We start from the raw sequence: 21447 nt of genomic DNA on the forward strand, positions 1-21447 counted from the left end.
ACTGGTCACCTGTTCTGGCGAGGGTTTTGCTTTTAACAGAAGTCGGTAGTATTCGGGGACCAAAGCAACTCCACTATGCTCAGCCGAGCATGGGTGTCATGTCAACCGCTCGTCGTGAGAAAACGGCGGCGTTGGGCTTGGTTGGCTTCTTGGGGATCCATGATAGAGTGGATGATGGAGACGCTGTTCGGCTGGATGAAATAAAGATTTCCTCGGGCGCACAGCCTGAACAAAAGATGCCTTCAAAATGATTGAATGAGGATGCAGTTGCTCGGGGAACCATGGGAATCTTTCTCTGGCTGCTATGCCAAGTAGATGCTAGCTGAGGCCCTGCAGGAAGGATAAGATCTAGGACTTTGCCGACGAGGCTAGGAACTGTTCAAGCTAGAGGCTTGTCCACAGTGAGGTTTTATATTCGCGCTGGCAGAAGAGATGACCATAGTCTGGATGCTGTGATATCTACTGATGAGGCAGGTACGTGAGAGCAGGAAGAAGGCATCTCGGTCTGGGCTTTCTGTCTTAGATGGCGAGCGCATGTCTGAACCGAGAAGCTGGCATTCTGGTAGTGGTATTCGGGAATGTTTCACTTGCTTCTCGCTTTCTATTCCATGATGGGTGAGGACAATAGTAAGAGCTGGGGGAACGACACACTAGACTTTCGCTTGGAGTCTTGAACAGTTTGTCAGCCAGTACTTGAAGAGATTGGGATTGTCTGGATGGGGCATGTTCACTTACACGTATTTGTCTGACGGAGTGGTACGTTGAGCAAAGCTGCTGTCACCCGTAGAAACCATATGGTTGTAAGACCATAACAAAGTACGGGAAGCAGGAAGCCAACTTCCTGGTTTTAGGATTCGGGCTAGGACCGAGGTAGTACGACGTTTCTACTCATCTATTCCCACAGAACCAGTGCTCACTAGATGCTACGCAACCATCTGCTTCTATGCCTATACAGTATAGCCTAACTGTAGAATTGCATATGTAAAGGGACCGAATGTGACTTCATATTCTCTGACATATTGAACTGCTCGATATGTGAAAAGGGCCAAATTTCTGGCAATCTTGTCCTGAAGTTGGCACGCTAGCATAGCGGTGTTGCTCCGAGTACAACGAGGATTTACAAACTCAGCTATGACGCTCTTCTTTACATAGGTAATGTAGAGAGTATATGGGACAACAAACCACATCCGGAGAACAGGTAGAGAATGAGATCTGCTTTGACGTCAAAACTTATAAACCTAAATAATTTCTTGTCCTGTAGTGAAAAGGCAAACGGCACTATGAGAATATGGATTGGGAATATCTGGATGACCTCAACCACAACACCAGACCACTGGTTTTCATCACTTTGGATAACACCTGCGCAAAAGACTCACCTCGTCAATCAAAAAGATCAGTTGGAATATTATCGAATATCCATGATGGCCTCAACCTCAGCCCCTCTCATGAGCCCTCACAAACCGTTGAAACAACCATCCATGATCCATGTCCAGCACAAATGCTTAAAGCAACCCACAGAACCCACGTCTTCAAAATTTTCGTCCGGACTCATGTCGGTATCTGCACTCAGCAGGGATAATGCCGCAGCAACTGTACCGGAATTCCCTTGCAAGAGTTTCTAGAACACATTTTGGTCAACCCGAACAGCTGAGAAACAGTTCGTCCAATATAAGATGCATCAATCGGGGTACCTCTTTTTCTGCAAGCTTTCAGGTTATCGCATGCAACTCTTAAACGAGGGGACCCTAGCGCAAAAGCCGAAACCCCGTTTCTCGTTATCGAAAGCGGTAAACACAGGCAGAAAATGATGCCCCGCTAAAAATTTCCTGGCTGCAGTGCTTGATTCGAGCTGTATGGAAGCCCATGTCCATGCTCTGCGATTGCTACTGTTGCGACAGTTGATGCTTGGTGCATTGAAGAAAATACCCTTCGCTCTCAACCACCACCACACCTCTCACCTTACTGAACAGATCAATTGTCCTTTCCATTACACCAACTCCCACCCATCATGGGCAGCAAAAGAAAAAGAACGCCCAAAGAGGCGCAAAACGACACCGCCGCTGCTCAGCAACCAATCCAGAAGCGCTCCAAGAAGGATGACACCACGACAACAACAACAGAACCACCAGCTCCCGTAAGCAACGGCTCGACATCAACAAAATCAAAAACCCCCAAGGCCACCCTCTTCGTCGAACACCCCACGGGCGAAGACCGCAAACGCGAAGCGGAGCTCTACGACCAACTCGGCCGCGAAGACGAATCCGATCGCATCAAAGCCGCCAGTTCCATCATCTCCAGCCTCCTCTCTGGGGATGGCGTCGACGAGCCCGTTCTCCGTCGGCACCTCGAGAAGCGTCTCTTTCGCGGGTTGGCGAGCGGGAGGAATGCTTCCCGTTTGGGATTCAGTCTGGTGTTGACAGAGATTTTGGGGCAGTTATACGGGAAGAAAAATCTAGCGGAGAAGAAATACACTGGGCTGAGCTTTGAGGAGGTGAAGAAGATTCTCGTCAAGAGCACCACACCCTTTGGGAACCTGGCTGGGCAAGAAGAGAGGAACCACTGGTTTGGACAGCTGTTTGGCGTGGAGTGTTTTGTTCGGAGTGGGGTTTTGTTTCAGGACCAAAAGAAGTGGGGGGAGATTTTGGGGTTGTTGCTTGGGTTGTCGATGAAGAAGAGTTGGTTGAAGACGCAGTGCGGGTATGTGATTGTGCAAGCGGTGGCGCAGATGGGGAAGAAGATGGCGGAGGAGACGCTTGCGAGGTTGGCCGAGGAAGGGTTTGCGAAGACGCCTGAGGGGGTGGGGATTTGGGTTACGGCGTTGGATAGGTTTCCTGATATGAAGGTTCCAGCGCAGCCGTGGAGGAATCCGCTGGCGGGGAGCTCGTTGGCTTCGCTGCCGGCTGCGTTGAAGGATAGTGGACGGGAGCAGACTAGTGATGAAGGAGCGAAGAAGCCAAAGGCGGGAAATTGGACGGCGCAGTTGCACTTTGTGTGGGATTTGATACTGGCGCATTTTGCAAAGGCCGGGCAGAAGTCGGAGAATGAGGCTTCGGAGCAGTTTGAGCAGTTCTGGAGTCGGGTTGTTGACGGTGAGTTTGGCAGTGATGTTTGTCAAGGTATAGGTCTACTAACACGATTGCAGAGGGCTTCTTCTCCAAGAACTCTTCAGACAGCCAGAAGTTTTCAGGCTTCATGATCTTCCAGAAGATGCTCGAAGGCGCGCCGAATTGCGAGTTCATTGTCAAGACATTGTTCAGCAAGAACTTGATGGCATGCTTGATGAACCAGGCTGCCAAAGAGGATCGGTACTTGCATCGGGCGGCTATCAAAGCGCTCAAGGCCCTTGAGGTCGCTGCTCATCACAACCCGAACTGGCTGCCAACAATTCTCAAGGGACTGTTCGGGAAGCATGGTGCGTACAACTTTGACCAGCGAACAAACACCAAGACGATCGATAAGCTGCTCCAGAACACCACTTCCGATACTATCAAGCCTGTTCTCAAGGTCTTGCAGCTCAAGGACCCATCCAAGAGTGGTCTAGACCTCGAACAGTATTACCAGGCCCTTGGCAACTATCTCCTCAGACTTTCCAGCGCGTTGTCAGAGGAACAGTATGCGAAGGAATCGAACAAGAGAGGCGTTGCCCAGAAGGCCATCAAGGTTCTCGCTGAGCTTGCGTACTCTAATAATGCTGTTCCTGAGAAGGTCCGCGAAACACTGCGGACAAGGGCAACATCTGCGTTTGCCAAGCTCACCAGCAGGTCAGATGCCTTTGGTGATCTTTGTGATGCCATTTTGTCCATTGAGACTGAGGTGGATCCCGAGGACGAGCTTGCCCTCACTGTCCTCCCCCGTGCCTTTGAGAGGCTAAAAGACTTGCTTGATCACGACAAGACCACAGAGGAAACCAAAGGTCCTCGACAAGCGTTGGCTTTGCTATTTGCTGTTGGCATTCTTCAGTTCTACAACCAGGATCCTGATGTCATGGATTTGTTTGATGAACTTGAGGAGTGCTATGAGAAGCTTGTTGGCGAGAGCGACGAGGAAGAGGGCGGTATCTCAGAGTTCCTTGTCGAAGTCCTGCTTGCCATGGTTGCTCGACCTTCAGCACTAATGAAGCAGGTGTCCCGGCAGGTATTCGAGGCATTCACCCCTCTCATGTCAGCAGAAGCCATCAAGCTGTTGACTGATCCCTTGGCTGCTGATGAAAGCGCCAAGGGCCAGCAAGCACTTTTCAGCACCGAAGACGAAGACATGATGGATGCCGAAGCCGGAAGCGACGATGAGAGCGAAATCGAAGATGACGCAGCCCTCGACTCAGACGTCGAGATGGCCAACCTCGAAGACGCCGGTTCCGATGAAGGTGACTCCGACAGCGAGGACAACTCGGGCTCCGACGACGAAGACGACGAAGCCGAAAAGGAAAACCAAGAAACCCTCGACGCCCTCGACAAGGAACTCTCCGCAGCCCTCGGCACCCACCGCCTAGACCAGGACGCCGACGCAGCCTCGGACGACGGCTCAGACATGACCGACTCGGAAATGCTAGCCGTCGACGAGAAACTCGCCGAGATCTTCAGACACCGCGCCAAAGCCACCAGCAAGAAGAAGGAGAACAAGGACGCCAAGGAGACCGTCATCAACTTCAAGCACCGCGTTCTCGACATGTTGGGTATCTTTGTCAAGAAAGAATCCACCCAGGCGAACCCCCTCGTCTTCGAGGCTGTCCTCCCCTTGCTCAACCTCATCCGCACGACAACCGCCAAGCCGCTCGCCAACAAGGCACACGAGGCGGTTCAGAACCTGTCAAAGGGCATCAAGAAGGCGAGGTCGGAGGGGAAAACACCTGCTATTGAAGGGGACGAGCACTACGAGATGTTGGGGAAGCTGCACGAGGAGGCGGCCAGGGATCCCTCGCATGCGTTCACCAAGGCTGTGTCGACGTGCTGCTTGACTGTTGCTTCACTCATGTGCAATGATGATGCTGAGAGCGATGACATGGCCAAGGTTTTCAACCTGTATGCCGAGACGCAGCTGAAGTGGTTCCGTGGCGAGGTCAAGATTCAAGCGTCGTTCTTTTCGGACTGGCTCAACTGGTGCCAGGCTCATGCTAGTGCTGCTGCTAGTGCTGCTGCTGCGAAGAAGAAGGAAGAGAAGTAGAGAAGTGATGTGTATGTGGTGTATGTAGAGAGTGTGGGAGATGGATAAATACCCAAATGTTGATTTTTGTTCCCAACACCCCAACCACATGTTGCTGCAAATCATATGGTAAGAACATGCCTATCACGACTAACCATAACCTCCAATCTGTCACTCCAACAGGGCAAGTCCGTAATGCAATTCCAGGCCTACAGGCCACAGATGGGGTATCTTCTACCTCCAGTCTGCCCGCCAGCCATAAATTTATCGCTGCCAAATGTTTACAAATACAAGTCCGATTGTTCCCACCTGCAACGCCTCGCCCGTTCTTCTTTAATCATGTTCACTCCTCCATCTTATCCCCCTCCTTCTTCTCCTCCTCCTCATCATCACTATCATCCAGCGACTTCTTCGCCAACCTCTCCGCCTCCTCCCTCAACGCCTTGGGAACCTCCTGATGCAACCCCTTAGTCGGGCCATCCCTCCCGCTGATCCAGCTCATCTCCAGCTCAAACTCCTTATCCTTGCTGTCATCGTGCGCAACATAGATAATCCTCGCCGCCTCCTTGACCGCCTCCTCCAAGGTGATCCCCTCGCCCGTCAGGTCCAGCTTCTCCAGCTCAGCCTTGGCCGCCTGTCTCCCCTTGCCGGTAGCGGCACCATAGTACCCCCAGTACAGACCCGAGGGCTCAATCATGTAGAGAAAAGGACCGCCGTACTTCTTGTCGGGGTTCTTGCCGCCGGCGCCGCACGAGGGGCCGGAGCCGACTTGGCCGTCGACGGGGAGCTCCTCCTGGGCGTCGAAGCCGCCTACGATGGCGGTGATGCCGAAGGGGCGGACGGACTGGTAGAGGGTGTGGGCTTGGAGGTAGTTGCCCATGCGGGAGGCCAGGTCGGAGGTTGTGATGGGGGTCTTGAAGTTGTCGCGCCATGAGCGGGCTTCGTCGCGGGCTCGGTCTACAAAGTGCCGGCCGTCGGGGAGCATGCCGGAGTATACCTGGGAGGGGGAAGGTCGTGTTAGTGGGCGGGATGGACGAAGAGAGAGGAAACGAAATAGAGAGGAACATACAACACCCAAATGTCTATCCACGGTCGCGATGCGCTTGTTGGCACCTGGCTTGAGGAGCTTGGATGTGACAATCTTTTCCACCGCGAGCACGACGCCGTCCTTGCACCGGATGCCGATCGAGGTGCCGCCGTTCTCGACCGCCTTCACGGCGTACTCGACTTGGAAGTTGCGGCCATCGGGGGAGAAGATGGAGTTGGAGAGATCGTAGCCTGTTCCTATCGACGTCTGTTGTTGCGGGAGGAGGTCGCGCTGTCAGCATGTCATTGTCGCTTTTTGGAGGGGTTCGCTTGGGTATGGGTTGTGGTGGGTAAGGTAGGTTTCGCTGCGGTTGCGAGATGGGGGGGGTCAACTAACCATTGTGAATGCGAACTTGGGTTATTATTATTGTTGTAGCGGTCGAATTGGCGGGGCTTGAGGGAGTGGGAAAAGTCACTAGTTTCCACTGCCGAAGGTGGGAGTTCAAGGGTTGGTGATGGTCGAGTTGGAGTCTGGCTTGCGTCGTTGCGAGCTGCTGCTGGACAGAGAGCTTCCATCAGGCAGCCTGGAGCTGCGCGTTGCTTGGCTTTCCAGGGCCAGGGTGGGAGCTCGAGGCTGGCGTATGTGGCTCGTGCCTGCCGCCCCACGAGCTGTGTCAGCCACAAAAGAGCTCTGGGCAGCGCACGGACCATGAAATTGCCCCTGAACCCCTTTTCTTTGGGCATCAACCAACGCGAACACTCAGCTATCCATTTATTGCTGGTAATCAAGACTCAAAATAGACCATCATGGCGCCTTTCAGTTTTGAGAATCCACATATCTGCTACCACTGCTCAGCCATACAACTTCATCTCGAACTGAAACCCCAGATTCTCTGCTGCTTCGGGTGTATGTATAATGGTCCAGGCAGGACTACAGATAAAGGCGAATATGTCTGCTTCGAGTGTGCACGCCCATTCTCAGGCATTAGTGGTTTAGATCTTCGCTACTGCTCAACCTTGCCTTACGATCTCTCACAGGCCCTGACCGCTGCCGAGTCTGACCATTGCGAGTTCTATCGCTGGGTTATTCACAGAGTCACTCGCTTCTTCAAGATCCAGGAAACACCAAGCGGCTGGAAGTCCAAAAAAGCAGTTGGAATTCTAACGCAAAGGTCACGTTTTGAACTTTCCGGAATATCGAATGAGGTTGGGAGAGCCAATCTAGATATCAAGTTCTTCAGCCATTGGGTTGATGATGATGGCAACAAACACGAAACACGACATGACCTTGGAGACTTTGATGCTTGGGATACGGGCGATGACCCGTCTTTCAGTCTCGTGTCGTCGCGGTCCTACGTGCAGGATGTCAAATCAGCCCAGTCGATCGACTTCGCTAGGTCATCTTTCGAAACATGCATGAGAAGCCATCCCTGGTGCAGAACCGATCAGATCAACCATATGACCGTGTCCCGCTGGCCGGGTGGTGCCTTGTCCTACGAAAGGATAGACCCCAGGGACATACCCACCCGCCTCCTGGATATTGCCACCGGACCGTCCCCTGGGGCTGATGCAGAATACATCAAACTGATCGAGACCACAGTCGATGACAAAGACGGCCAGCTCATTGAGCAAATTGCCCAAACAGGCTTCATAGTTCTCTCCTACTGCTGGGGCGGTGATCAGAATTCCAAACTAGTCGCTTCCAACCTTCAAACCTACAAGACCGAAGGCATCAAGCTGGGCCAGCTAGACCAGTCTCTCCAAGACGCGGTCTGGGTCGCCAGGCAGATAGGAATCCGCTACCTCTGGATCGATGCTTTGTGTATCCCCCAAGATGATCTCGATGGCCAGGGAAACAACCCCGACAAAGCCCATGAAATCAGCCGCATGGCCTCCTACTACGGTCGAGCAACCCTGACAATCCTCGCCGCTTCCGCCTCTAGAGCCGTGGATGGTTTCCTACAAAAACGGCAACCAGCAACTGACTTCGACATGGCACCCACCCACGCTCAGTTAATCGTATCTGATAACACCAAGACCAATGACGACACTCCCGATAAAGTCCACAACATCCTCCTCGCCAAACAGTCCCCCAACCCCACTATAGAACCAATAACAACCCGCGGCTGGACCCTCCAAGAATCCCTCCTATCCCGCCGCATCCTCATCTACGGTGTCAACCAACTGTACTGGTCGTGCCTCAATTCCTTCGCCGGCTGCGGTGGCAAAATCACCAACTTAACCAACCGAACCATCCCCGGTATGGAGTCCCTCGTTCCAGGAGTATACCCCATAGGCAGTCTGATCGACCAGCCTGTTTACCTGCAGTGGAACTCCATCGTCAAGACTTATACCCAACGCTTTCTATCACAACCAGGTGACAAACTATGGGCTATCTCCGCGCTTGCTAGCCACATCGTCCAAGTTAGTGCTCACAGGGGAGAAAAGCCCATTTATGCGGCTGGGCTATTGGTCGATGAAGCAAATCCGGGGACGTGGTTGCAGCAGTTGTTGTGGTATCCTGACTCGATTGAGGGAAGAGATAACAAGAGACCACCTGGCGGTAGATACAGAGCACCGAGTTGGTCGTGGGCAAGTCTTGATGGCGTGGTGAAGGTGCCTAGCTGGCGGCATGAAGTGGAGGAGTATGCCGCTGTGGAAGAATGGGGGGTTGAACCAGCTGTGAAAGGGGCGATGTATGGAGGACTGAGTGGGGGGTATATCTTTTTGAGGGCAGTGACGCAACCGATTTGTCGCATTGCGGGGAGGTGTGGTGACGTTGTGTGGGCTGAGAGGTTACAGACTGAAGGTACTGGAGATGATGACTTTGACTGGACATACTCTCGAAAGGGGGGTAATCTCGAAGGAGCTGCAGACAGTTGGGTCTTGGTGATGTTGGCGGATTCTGGCGAGTACAGAAGCGTGATTGAGATAGGGCTTCAGGATCCTGGGGTTGGAGCGAGAATATTGCTTGTTGGCTTGTCATCTTTGTCAACGGGACAACTTGTGGGGGTCAGAGGAATAATAGTCGAGCAGACTGTAGATGATGATGAGTTGAGGTTCTGTAAGCGACGTGGGAGTTTCCGACTGAAAATGGGGAAGCATGCAAATGGGGGCCAAGATTTGGCAGCCAAGTTCTTCAAGAAGGGAACAAAGCAAACTCTGAGGATTCTGTAACAAGGCCATGATGATGGTGTGTATCGCACGGCGCAAGGCAAACAATTTACCTAAGGAATGGAACCGAGCCAACATAAAGATGCCTGAGGTATGCCAAGGGCCGGGCCCCCAGTGGAAAGCCCACGAGCCGTGGAACCCAGCCCATGATGGCTAGATACCTTACAACGGCGTCAATGAAGGAATATCACGAGGTGTACCACGCCAACCTTGAAAGACGCGATGGCTGTATCACTATTGTGTGATGTCATGGACTCTACCTACCAACGGAAGGGAACGAAGCTAACACAGACAACACAGATATTTCTAAAGAGATGGGCCTTCTAAGAGACTCAGAGTCTGAAACCCAACTCAGATGTTCCTTAAATTGTGACGGGATCATTCGCAAAAGAAAGACGAGGTAGTCAAAGCAGAAGATCTATATAAATCTCCTTCCCTGAATGAGGTTTCTAGACTTTCCTTCTTGGACAGTAACATCCAAACCTGCCATTGCTTTCTCCAGCAACCATTTAAAAAACCAAAAGGCGCCAAATTCTGTTACAAGAACCGCAATCATGCCGACCGGCGAGGGTTTTGATAAGCTCAAGTGCCAGCGCTTTTACATTCTGAGCTGTCCCAAGCCTTGTAAAGGCTGGGTGTTCATGAATTACCGCTTTTGTGGAAATTGCTTGAGCAGGCTTAGTGAGAAATACCTCGACAGATTGGCGGGGCTGATGCCTAACTCACCCGAATGGAAAGACGCCCTCTATAAACTGGTGCATGAGGAGAGGGTCCCTTTGTTCAGGGAGGACTTTTCCGCGTGGGACGCCATCGAGGATAAGAATAATGAAAACACGGAGAACGGATTGCGAAGGGTAGGGGACAAAGAGAGACACCAGGAGGTCAAACGTCGGCTGATGTCCAAGTATTTACCATAGCGGAGGAAGCAAGTTGACCGAGTTTAGTTTCAGGACTGAATATGGCCGCTGGACAGCCTTGATCATAGCAATATTATCTTGGTATTGACATCATAGCGGAGCAAACATTATGTGTAAGCAACGTGGGATTTTCTGTCAGGTTTCCAGGTTAGATAGAAGCTTCCACTCCGGAGTGCGTCAATGAGTCAACTCAGGTGCCTCAAGTATAGTCATCCCTATTATGAACAATCCATGATGTTTACAAGACTTGACGATCTAACTCTCAAGATATCGGGTGTTTCATAAGCCCTTGCAATGCTATTAACCTTTCACCCACTTTCACTTAGTTGCTGCTTCATCCCCTGATCCAGATAGATATTTATTCCACAAAAGCCGAAAATATTTTGTGAGCAAGCACAGAAGCACTCATTGTCTCTCTTTGGGTCTCTCCGCACTCCTTTTTCCCCCTTTACTCTCTCGGCACCTCTCAGAAACACAACAGACAAAAGCCTCAACGTAAAGAGCAGACCTCGCCTATCTTGACAACTTCAAAAGCCAACAGCAACACGCCACCGCGCTTGCGCGATGTGGTGCACAAGCCATTCACCTGCCAGCGTTTTTGGATCCTGGGCTGCCTCAGACTCTGCATGCAAGGAGTTTTGATCGAGAACACCTTCTGTAGCAAATGTCTGTACAAGGTCCGACCAGAATATCGCAAAGAACTCGCAGGCGTTGATCCCAAGAGCAATGAATTCCAACAAATATGCCACAGGCTGAGCGTCATGGAGGGAATACCAATCTTCAAACCTGGCTACGGCGGTATAAATGATGCAGATGAGGATACCTTTCCGTAATCCAGGTCCTAGTTCAATTCTCCTTCATGTTAGCCACGCAAGAAGAAGGATGAGAGGGTTTTGAAACTGGTCCGGCTATCAGATAGCTATTCTCGTAGCAATATCAGCCTGAGTTAAAAACATAGAAACACTCCATACCTCCTATCTGTTCTCTACATCATCCCTCATATCTCACCCTCATGGTGCTCGGAATAGGTGAGAACGCCCTCTGATCAGCCGTCATGTAGGTCCTCAGTCCATTCCCTCCATTCTGACTCTCACCAATCTCGCCTCGAATCTGCCCATCCCAAGACGGACCAGCTTGGGAACCTTTCAGCTGCCCTCTTGTCCCATCCGCCCTCTGTAGACCCTCCAGTCCAACCACCGCCTTGAACATAGCCGCCAAAATCACGCGACTGACGCCAGATCCTAGCAACCCACCCCCGATATTATGCAGCAAGTACGACTCCAAATCTCTATCAAGCCTCACTTTTTCCGGATCTGGAAACACACCGCCATCTCTTCCCACAGCCGTCAAATCCACAACCACCCTCTCCCCAGCCTTCAAGTTCGCAGTTGCCCCGCCGGGTGCGACAACAACATCACCCTTCAACCTCCTCAACACAGCCCCCGAACCCCCCAACCTCCAACCCTCAAGCAAATACATCACCACCTCCTCCTCATCCCCAGCCTTCACAGCCCTCCCCACATCCCCCAAATACCCCCTCCCCTCCCCCAAATAGAAGTCCAAAATCTCCCCCAAAACCCTCACCAGCTCCACCACCCCAAGCGCAACCCCAACCACCACCCCCTCCCCCCCATAAACAACCTTTTCCAAATCCCCTCCCTCCCGTCTCAAAACCCCCTCCAAAACCCCCTTCCCAAGTTTCCCAATCTCCACCTCATCCTCAGTAGCCCCAACATGCCGGTGAACCAACCCCTCCACCCTCCCCAACAACCCCCCCACCACCCCCTTTTCATCCTTCAACTCCTTGACTACCAACCCCCCAAGCTTACCCGCCATCCCTTTCGCCGTCTGCCTGACTCTAAACTCACTGGCACGACCATCCACATCAGGGGACACACTACCCGCGATGGCGGCAAGCACAGTGAAGAGCTCGTACTCACTGTAGACGCCATGAGGGTTTTGCAAAGTCTTAAGCGGGAGGTTGAAGATTGTCGCGTAGAGCTGCGTCGCGACGGGGGAGAGGACATCGCGGATTATGTCGACTTCGCTGCGGGTGTCAGCAAGGGAAGAAGAGACGATAGGGATGCTGCTCTTTTGGAGGTGGTAGGTTATTTTTTCTTGGCAGAACCGATTCAGAGAAGCAGATTGGGATTCTGTGAGGGCTATAGGGGTAGTAGTGGGAGGTGGGGATGGTGTTGTTTGGGGGCTGTTCCAGGGGGGGTTGGAGGAGACGGGAATGCTGTTGGCAAGGATCGTTTTGGCTACTTGGTAAAATCTGATCACGACCGGGGAGGCGTGGCGTTGGGGTTCATCCCAGGTGTAGTTGGGGGAGGTCCCGAGGTTGTCGTGGATCTGCTTGTTCTTGGCGGGGATGACAAAGGGGTAGTGGGCGTAGATGGAGTTGTGCTGGAAGTGGTTGGGGAAGGCGCGGAAGATGAGCTTGTGCATGACGTGGCCTTGGCTGATTTTGTTGTCGGAGTTGGGTTCGTTGTAGCTGGATCGGTGTTAGTTTTCATGAACATGGCTTTAAGATTGTGGTGGTGCTTACCCCCAGTTTGTAAGATTCTTAGGCGTGTAGTCCAGAGTGTAGAACCTGTCTCCACGAATGAGACTGACAGCATCAGACAAAATTGCTTTACTCGTGGTATAGTTTGTGCAAAGCCCACTTCCAGGAGAGATAGGAGGCTTGGCTTTCTCGATAACCAGCCCGGGATACATCTCGACAGAGTCAGGCGAGTCATACAAGTCCCGCAGTTTCTTGGCCACCACAGGGTCGGGGTTGATATCCTCAAAAGTGGTGTGCTTGGTGAGACCCATGAAAGCCCGGAACTCATTGAGGGTAGCCACATTCCAGTAACGCGCTTGCTTGATGCCCAAGATCTCTACCGTCTTGAACACGTTAGGTACCCGGTTGGCACCGAAAGAGCCGGCAATGTCCTCAATGGACTCGGTGAGTATCTTCACTAAGCCATCAACCTCGAATGTGCCGTCAGCCTGGCGAACAAGCCCGCCGAGTGTATTCCGGTTCTCAGGTTCACTAGGAATATCGCGATCAAACTTTGCCAGAGCCCTCAGTACCTCTGGCAACGCCGCCTCATCAGGGTCCTTGCCGTCCAGAAGTCGAGTTAACTCATCGATGGTCCACTTCTCATCCCGTTGAGAAACAGTGCTGTGCCACCGATAAAGAAGATTAAACTCAACCGAAACTTGGTTTCCGACACCACGAGGGGATGGCTGACTGAACATGTTTTTGCCAGACTTGGTGCGAGGGTCGAGACTCCACGTCGTGTCGACATGATTGAGAGCAAGAATCGACCTCGTATAGTCGTGAAGAATGATGTTGGCATAAAGACCGCAAGTGATGAGACGGCCTGTCTGAAACAGGTCATTGTCGTACTTCTCCCAGGCGGCACTTCCTGCTTCCGTGCCTGGCTTGTTGAAACGGCCATTCTCGTTGGTCTTGGCAAGCTGTGTCACCACATAGTTGTGGTACCTGTTGAACATGACCAGGAAGACGCCGCATCCAGGAGGAAACCCAAGAATTCTCTTGGAACTGAAGCAATCCGGCTTGAGAAGACCGTTTTGGAAGGTCCTCATGGCCTTTTGCTTCACTTCATTTCGACCGTATGAGGGTGATAAGTCGAGATAAGAAGAAGTCTGGTTGATGTTGTAGTCTGAGAAGGACGTCTGAAAACAGTCATGGATGATGAGAGTTGCGAGGTAAAACATTACGCTAGAGATACCTTGGGGATGTGGTTGGAAAGTGTCACCACGTGCCATCAGCATATCGAAGATTGTCGACGGGTCGGGCTGGCTGGGATTTTGAAATGTCAAGGGAGGTACAGTTCTGGCATAAGGTCTGTTGGCAGCCCCAAGTTCGGGGTGATTGATATTGTTCCCAGAGCCATCGGCAGACCGATAGCGGAATTCTTGGCCTAGTGATGTGGCGGGTGGATGGTCGAGGCTATTCCACAGCTGGGTGAGGAGGCCATCCGTGATTTGCTTGCGCTCCTTGGAGATAGTGGGCAGCTTTGACAGAAGCTGGATCAGCCGTTCCAGCAAAAGTTCATTTTCGTCGACAGCTCCTTGGACAGCGGCGTTCAGAAAGGCGAGCAGGGTTTCATAATCCTTGAACCCCAGCGACTTGATGGCACCTATGATATCGGGTGTAGCTTCAGGTTCAAGTTTCCAGGGGCATGAGGATATTCTGCCACTGGATTGAGGGCTTTCTTGACAGCCCGCTGAAGGCCTGAGAGCCTATCTCCGAGTTGTGTGTGCTGATTCGCACTCATATTGATCGATGAGCTTGCGGGCAGTTCCTAGAAAACGAGATAGGAGAAATGTGTAAATCATTGCTGGAATGACTGATCAAGTACGACATCAAATCCCGGCTTTATATAAGAAAGGGATCCGGGACAACCACCATGATCACAAATCAGGCTGCTGTATCACCATGCTATCCATGCATCAAACATAAGATGCTGGCGAGATCTAGACCGATCATGTCCTTGGCTGAAAGGTTCAGCTGTAAGATTCAGCTGTGAGGGTGTGTTTGATATAAATGCGAACAGGGTCTGTGATTGGTGCTTTCGGGTTGAGGTCAGCACTTGCCTGATATTTTTATGCTTGGTCAGCTTTGGTGGCTGCTTAGGAGTTGTGATGCATGTGGAGTGGTGTAAGAAACATAAGAAAGTCATGTTGCCGCATTTAGCTCGCTGCAAGTTGATTATGCTAATGCACGAGTACAGGGCAGCTGACCAGGGTGATTTGGCAATGCCATTTTCAGAGAACAGTCAAGGTGTATTGGCTGCGGTGCTGGATGACACGCCTGGTAGGTAGGTAGGTAGGTAGGCAAGAGCCGGGTAAGTGGTTGCTGCTGGGTAGTCCCCACGGGATCGCCACGACCAATCCTCTTATCTAATTTGCGTCTGCATATGTGAATTCCCATGATCATTCCAGCAGTTGGACACTGCTTCTGTTTACATCTTCAAAAGCCAATGAACAGGTAGCGTTAGCCCTCTGAAGTCGTGCAGTTTCGACCAATCCGACACAAGCTCACTCCATCTCAATCGACGAAATGCCCGCCAATATCGGAGCGAACTTGCATGCCGCCCTTACACATCTCCGAGATGCCTTCTTTGAGCGAATTCTCTGGATAGATGCAATCTGCATCAATCAAGAAGACGACAAGAAAAAGGGAAAATAAGTCCAAAGAATGGCCGAGATTTATAGCATGGCCGATCGTGTGGTGGTATGGCTTGGAGAGCCGGACCATAACAGTGATGAAGCATTGGAAGAAATCCGTCGGGCTGCTGCTCAGGGGTGAAGTTGGTTCTATCTTCTCTGCTATGTCTTGCTCCGAAAGTCCCAATTTAAACAACCCAAAGTGGGCCCATTCCACCTTCCCACAGTCGTTTTTCTCTTAACTTGTATTCACTCGGCAACTTGATCGTGATGTACCGCCTCCATAACGCAACGGATCGCCGCGACAAGCTCTTTGCATTGCTTGGCATGTGCGCTGATGAGTTTCTGGGAGAAGAACGAATGCCAAATTACCAAGCCCCATGGGAGACTTTGCCGGGAAGTGTGGTGAGATATCTATTTGGGACTCAGGCGACGGTGACCATTGTTACAGCAAAAGACATGGTGATCATCAGAAACAAGGGTACAATAATCGGCCAGCTAACATCTGTGGAAGATATGGTTGGTGCCGACAACAGGAAATTGGTGTTGATTGCTTGGTCGTCGATGAACAGCAGTAAACAGACAACGTCAAGATGGGTGGTACCGGCTACCACTGTTGTTGAGCCGGGGGACTGGCTCTGCTCAATCGAAGGGGTCCAAAAACCTGTCATATTAAGGCTTCAGGGATATTATTTCCTTGTCATTATGAGTACCACCCCCGACAACTTTGACGCGCCCAGAGATCTTAGCTTGCAAAACTTGAATTTGCAACACGATTCTCTGATCGTCTGGAACTGGCGTCATACACCTGAGAAAACTCAACAGACACTCAAAAAGAAATTTCCAATTACGGCAAATACAGAGGCACGCAATCGCCGCCGTGCTAAATTCTAAGATGCGGTTCAGATCTTGACAGCGGTCGAGCCAGACGCGACGGTGGAACTTCAAGGATTATTGGGTTTCTGTGCCAGTAAATTTGGCAAAGAAGACCCCTAAACGTTATCAACGTGTACATTTCTTGGAAAAAGGTGGCAAGCAAAGAAGATATTTGATGTTGCGGAAGCTGTGTTTCGAGATGTGGCACAGACAAGGGCACTAATACATTGTTCACGGCATCCAGACACGTTGAAAAGCAGGGGAGATTTAATGGCCTGCTATAAAGACGAGTTGGACTTGACCAACAAGGATACAAGCCTCTATTCAGAAAAACATGGAGCAAGGAAAAGATATAAGATCGAACTGAGAACAGCTGTTTTGGTCGAATCTATTTCTATCTTCGAGCCAACGGCCGAATACATCACGATAAGTGAGGAAACACTCGTTGAAAGCATGGGTAAAAAGGCATATGACTTTCGACCTCCAACTCACGACACGGGAAAGACGCTACCGTCTCAATTTGGTTTGCAAGTTCTACAATTTCTGCTTGAGCAAAGAGGAGATGAATGCTTCATCACAGAGGAAATAATCATACGGGCAACTCGTTGGAGGAGCCCAGATTTGCTGAAACTTGTGCTCAACCATGAAGCTAGGGAGGTCAATCATGTGCCAAATCGTGCATTGTAGGCAGCTGCGAAGCATGATGACGGCCTGTTGGAAATATTCTTGAGCCGTCGACCACCGTTGCAAATTTCCACCACAGAAGAACTCTTAGAGAGAGCTGCGTTCTGGCTTGTGGTTGGGGTCTTTGATGTTCTAGATAGTCGACCAACAGCCGTTGCTCCGATTACAGCGACTGTTCTGCTGACAATCTATGATTCGACTCATGAATATTGGCTTGTTAAGGACTCCAACGAAGGGTACAAGGCAGATGCATATGGGATGGACAAAGTAAGGAGAGCACGGCATATTCTGAACGTCATTCAGCGTGCACGCCAAGGGGAGGTAGAGAGGGTTGTCAGAGGGCTTTCCAATATGAACCAGGGTCTGCAAGGAAGAGTAGATCAGTTCCTGGCCCAAGTAGCGGACTGGAACATACCTACCTAGGTCTTCACAGCACGCACAACAGCCAAAAAAGGATCCTTCAAGAAATCAGCCCAAAACTCCGGATCATCTTTCACACACTGCGCACTCTCCAGTGACATCTCCACAATCTTTGTCAACCCAGCATTCTCATACAGCTCCTTCGACCCCCCATAGATAATCTCAAGCGAAGCAACCTCAAATTCGACCGGCTCAGGCTTGCAGTGCAAAACAGCCCAATACTTCACCCCTCCTTCAATCTCCTTGACCCAGCCCGTATGAGCCCCATACTTCCCCCTCTTGAACTCATGACTGAAGGGATTCGCATCTCTAATCCCGACAAAGATCCCCCCTGGCTTCAAATAGGCGCCAATATTGGCAAACATGCCCTCCAGAGTTGACCTCTTGTCGGCGTGGCTGAAGATCCAGTTCGCCATGACGACATCGTACTTTTCTCGTAGTGGGTGGTTGTACTCAGACAAAGGCTTCGAGACATCAGCTTCAAAGAACCGGATCTTGCCCTCGCGGCCGAGGGACTCTTCAATGTTGGAAGCGATTTTGAGCATCTCGGGGGAGATGTCGACAATGTCGACTGATTCCGCGCCGTAGTCGATGCATTCTCTGGCGTGGATACCACTGCCTCCACCGAGGTCTAGGACGTGAAGGCCGGTGAGATCGCCGGGGCCGAGGGCACGGGCGATGAGTTGGGCTTCGATGATGCCGGCTGGGGTTTGAGCGTAGCCGTCGTAGGCTGTTGCGACTTGCGCGTAAGAGGTTTTGGCTTTGTCTTGCGAGGACATTGTGGAGTGATGGGGAAGCTTGTGGGAAGCCGCTGTCAGAGCAAGTTTGATGATGAAGGTGATTGAGTCTCTATGCAAGAACTTGGAATTTCAAGAACAAAAGCCCGGCACGTTCAACAACAGAATCCCAAGGACTTATCTTGGGGAGCGTTGAACCCCTCTCTAAGACCCCCTCATACCTTACTTTACCCGAACAGAGACACACATCACCTATACACTTGTGATTGGGTGATAGAGCTGTCAATTTTGGAGAGAGACTGCGACACCTCCACACTCCTACCCTCCTCTAAATGCAAGATTTCGGACTATTCTTCCATTACACCAACCAAGTGTTGCGGCTTGCGCATGCTCGGATTAATATTGAGCTTGTACTACTATCGGGTTACACGACAGCTATGTTGTGATGGCTGACTAGACAGCCATGTAGATCTTTGCCCAATTTATCAGGAAGTTAAGATGCATTCGATTTGATATTTAGCTACCAGTACTGAAATCACGAACTATGAAAGAGCTTTTGACGAGGTAAGGCATGTGGCCCGTCGGCTAAGTATGTGCTGTTGGCAACATGATGAGGAAGCAACCATGCCCTGGAAGTGCCAGCTATTTGTCTATTATGTGGTTGCCACATAACTCCCAGAGCCATACAAATACCATCTGCATCTAGTCCTCCGAATTGCCGCAGAATAGAATACTGATCCACACAGCACATGAACTGGCAGCTTGGCATTATGCTTCTAATTCCTCTGGACACACTCGCATATGAGTTTGTTTCATTCAAGCCAGCTCAACAAGTTTCATTTCATGGCATCGCCTGGAAAACAGGTAGCGAACAGCAAGCCCGACAGAACGGCACCACTGATCCAGATCGTGCATCACCCAAGATCAATGCAAGTAGCAACTGGGCCTGAAAATAGAACCCGGTCATCTCCCTTCGCTCTCGCCTCTGGCGACCCTTACTCCTGAAACTTTTTCACATCCTGAGCTGCCCCCCCTTTTTTTTGGGTCTCGTTATCCCGAACACGAAGCTAGCTGTCCGCTCAACGCAAAGGACTTTATCTGGACTTTCTTAAATGACTTGCAACTATGACTACCTCCCCATATATTATATAAGATAAGTCACCTAACTACCCACTTAATTTAGCTAAAGCTAATACTATCCACTAAGCCCAATCGGGTACTAGATCTCGATTTTGGACTTTAAGCATAATATTTACTACGCAAGCCATACTTTTAAATCAAAAGCACGACATTCCTATATAATTATTTAAACAGTAAAAAATATCGAAGCTTTTTTTACTTTTAAAAAGCCTATTACGCTTATATATATTTTAATAGTTTATAGGGTAGGTAAGTCCCAATTGATTAATCAATAATGTATACGCGCTCGAGTACTTTGTGCAATCCAATTAGTTATTTAATTAATTGAATTGATTGCTAAGTGCGGGTAGGGTAGTCTGTGCAGCCGGTGGTGAGGTGGTCCGAGTTGCAAGTCATTCTAAGCAAGTCCCTTTATCTCACCTGTTTTATCGTCCAGCATAAAGCTCTATTTCATCAAAGATATGATATCCGTATTAAAAAGCGGCATCCTGAGCACAATTTCGGGTGCGAACCAGAAATATTGTGTTGGTGGTGTTCTTGGGGCCAAGCGATGCAACCCTCATGTCAAGGAAATGCTCCGCGAGGCGGGCGGAATAAATTGTCCAGCGAGCCGGTGGGTGCCAAGGGTTGCATTTCTTTCAACCTCTTTGCAAGTCACACCGGGTTTTGGTTTAAGCGACCGCCGAACTCTTCTCACCACATCTACGAAAAAATATATGATGTACTATCGAGTGGTCTGCTAGAATGAGATCCTCGATAAGGGAATCGGGGGTTCCTGGTCAGAAGAAGGATTCCATCCTGAGATCTCCCCCGAGATTCGCTGACACGATCAATGGCACCTTGGCCAAGCAGGGGGGCAGACAGTCGAAGAGATTTAGGGCTTATCCCAACCGAGCTATCACATCTTGGGTTAGACTGAGGTTTTGTGAACGAAACACAAGTCGAAGCGATTGCGATGCCTGCACGCCCTGCCCTCCCACGAACCTCTCAGCTTTGTCGGCAGCAGCATCCGTTGTTGCCTTCGTTTGGCTTGCGAGGTGAGGAGGTGTGCGGCTGTCAGCAAAGTCGTATCCGTACCTGCAGCCAGATGTTTCGGCCCTTTCAGGCTTTATGTAAGACCAAGTTTTGGCGAGAACCTCCTCATCATTTCTGCTGTCGAGAGATGGATGTTGTCTGGTGGTTGCTTCTTTCTTCACTATCGTTGAACCACGCTGTTGCGAAGGATTTTCTTCTCCCAAGAGCTGCACGGCACTGCTGTGTCCCTGAAAATCGACAGCAACCCCTGTGCCACCCACTCACGGTGTGTCCGGCAGACGAGATCGATCTTCATGCTGAATGAGGGCTGTAAGATGCCAATCTCTAGCTGGTTAAAGCTCAGGAGGGAACGCAAACAATGATTTCCCTGTGCCAGAGTTGCCACACATCTGGTTTGGTGATCAACCCCCCCTTGGCTCTCATCACTGCATTTCTCGAACACGATGAAAGCTGGAAGGATTGCTAGAAACTTGTAAAACGGCGACCTTCTCAAACGATCAAGCTTTTGCTGCGGACGCACAGACTGGCATTGACTCTGTATGTATGTATGTACTGTGATGAGAATTGTGAAGACCAACAAGATTTCGAGGTTGAGAAGAACGCGTTTCTTCAGCTTCTTTGGAGTCGAGGGCCGAGATGGTCGGTGGGTCCCGTCCCGTGTGCACAGACAATAGCGGAGAAGAGTAAGAGAAACGTCGCAGGGCCCGGTTTGGCTTAGCGTGTGGCTTTCCACTTGTTTTCTTTTGTCTGACTGGCTGGGCCTGCGGGGGTTGCACATCATTTCCATTTTTTTTCAACGGCCAAATATCACACTGCTCAACAAGAGATCTGTGCGCTGTTCGTGGCGCGCATTAGGGAGACAGGGGCCACGAACCATGGAACACCATCCCTGCTCTTCTGAGCTTCTGCTTCTGGCTCTGCTCACCACCAATCACACGATGGCCGCCATCTCGGATCCAAACTCATGGCTGGAGGACGCAGCTGGTAGCACTGCAAGAGGGAAGACCTTTTACGCACTACCGAGCCGTGTCCCAGATCCAGGAACAGCGCATGACTGGGAATGATGTGAGTCGGATACCTTTGGGAGGACGGAGTGTTTTTATGACACTGATAGA

General features: G+C 50.8%; 6 protein-coding genes across 6 annotated transcripts; 3 read left to right on the forward strand and 3 right to left on the reverse strand.

The window, feature by feature from the left end:
- Window positions 1-2008: 2008 nt before the first annotated feature.
- On the forward strand, window positions 2009-5160 carry PODANS_1_4660 (uncharacterized protein; the record flags this gene model as incomplete). Its single annotated transcript, XM_001912633.1, has 2 exons — window positions 2009-3089; window positions 3143-5160. 2 exons carry the CDS (start codon window positions 2009-2011, stop codon window positions 5158-5160), a joined length of 3099 nt encoding a protein of 1032 aa, XP_001912668.1.
- Window positions 5161-5482: 322 nt separating this feature from the next.
- On the reverse strand, window positions 5483-6565 carry PODANS_1_4670 (uncharacterized protein; the record flags this gene model as incomplete). The annotated part of the gene is made up of 3 exons (XM_001912634.1): window positions 5483-6136; window positions 6209-6433; window positions 6563-6565. 3 exons carry the CDS (start codon window positions 6563-6565, stop codon window positions 5483-5485), a joined length of 882 nt encoding a protein of 293 aa, XP_001912669.1.
- A 407-nt stretch (window positions 6566-6972) lies between these two features.
- Window positions 6973-9342, forward strand: PODANS_1_4680 (uncharacterized protein; the record flags this gene model as incomplete). Its single annotated transcript, XM_001912635.1, has 1 exon — window positions 6973-9342. The coding sequence occupies one exon, from the start codon at window positions 6973-6975 to the stop codon at window positions 9340-9342; it is 2370 nt and encodes a 789-aa protein (XP_001912670.1).
- Window positions 9343-11246: 1904 nt separating this feature from the next.
- Window positions 11247-14513, reverse strand: PODANS_1_4690 (uncharacterized protein; the record flags this gene model as incomplete). Its single annotated transcript, XM_001912636.1, has 2 exons — window positions 11247-12750; window positions 12805-14513. Coding segments are annotated over 2 exons (3213 nt in total), but the record flags the coding sequence as incomplete, so codon positions are not given.
- Window positions 14514-15710: 1197 nt separating this feature from the next.
- PODANS_1_4700 (uncharacterized protein) lies at window positions 15711-16334 on the forward strand (the record flags this gene model as incomplete). Its single annotated transcript, XM_001912637.1, has 1 exon — window positions 15711-16334. The coding sequence occupies one exon, from the start codon at window positions 15711-15713 to the stop codon at window positions 16332-16334; it is 624 nt and encodes a 207-aa protein (XP_001912672.1).
- Window positions 16335-17334: 1000 nt separating this feature from the next.
- Window positions 17335-18289, reverse strand: PODANS_1_4710 (uncharacterized protein; the record flags this gene model as incomplete). The annotated part of the gene is made up of 3 exons (XM_001912638.1): window positions 17335-17363; window positions 17420-17458; window positions 17509-18289. Coding segments are annotated over 3 exons (849 nt in total), but the record flags the coding sequence as incomplete, so codon positions are not given.
- Between the last annotated feature and the right edge of the window lie 3158 nt (window positions 18290-21447).

This window comes from Podospora anserina, chromosome 1, assembly GCF_000226545.1.
Source record: "Podospora anserina S mat+ genomic DNA chromosome 1, supercontig 1".
Classification (NCBI taxonomy): domain Eukaryota; kingdom Fungi; phylum Ascomycota; class Sordariomycetes; order Sordariales; family Podosporaceae; genus Podospora; species Podospora anserina.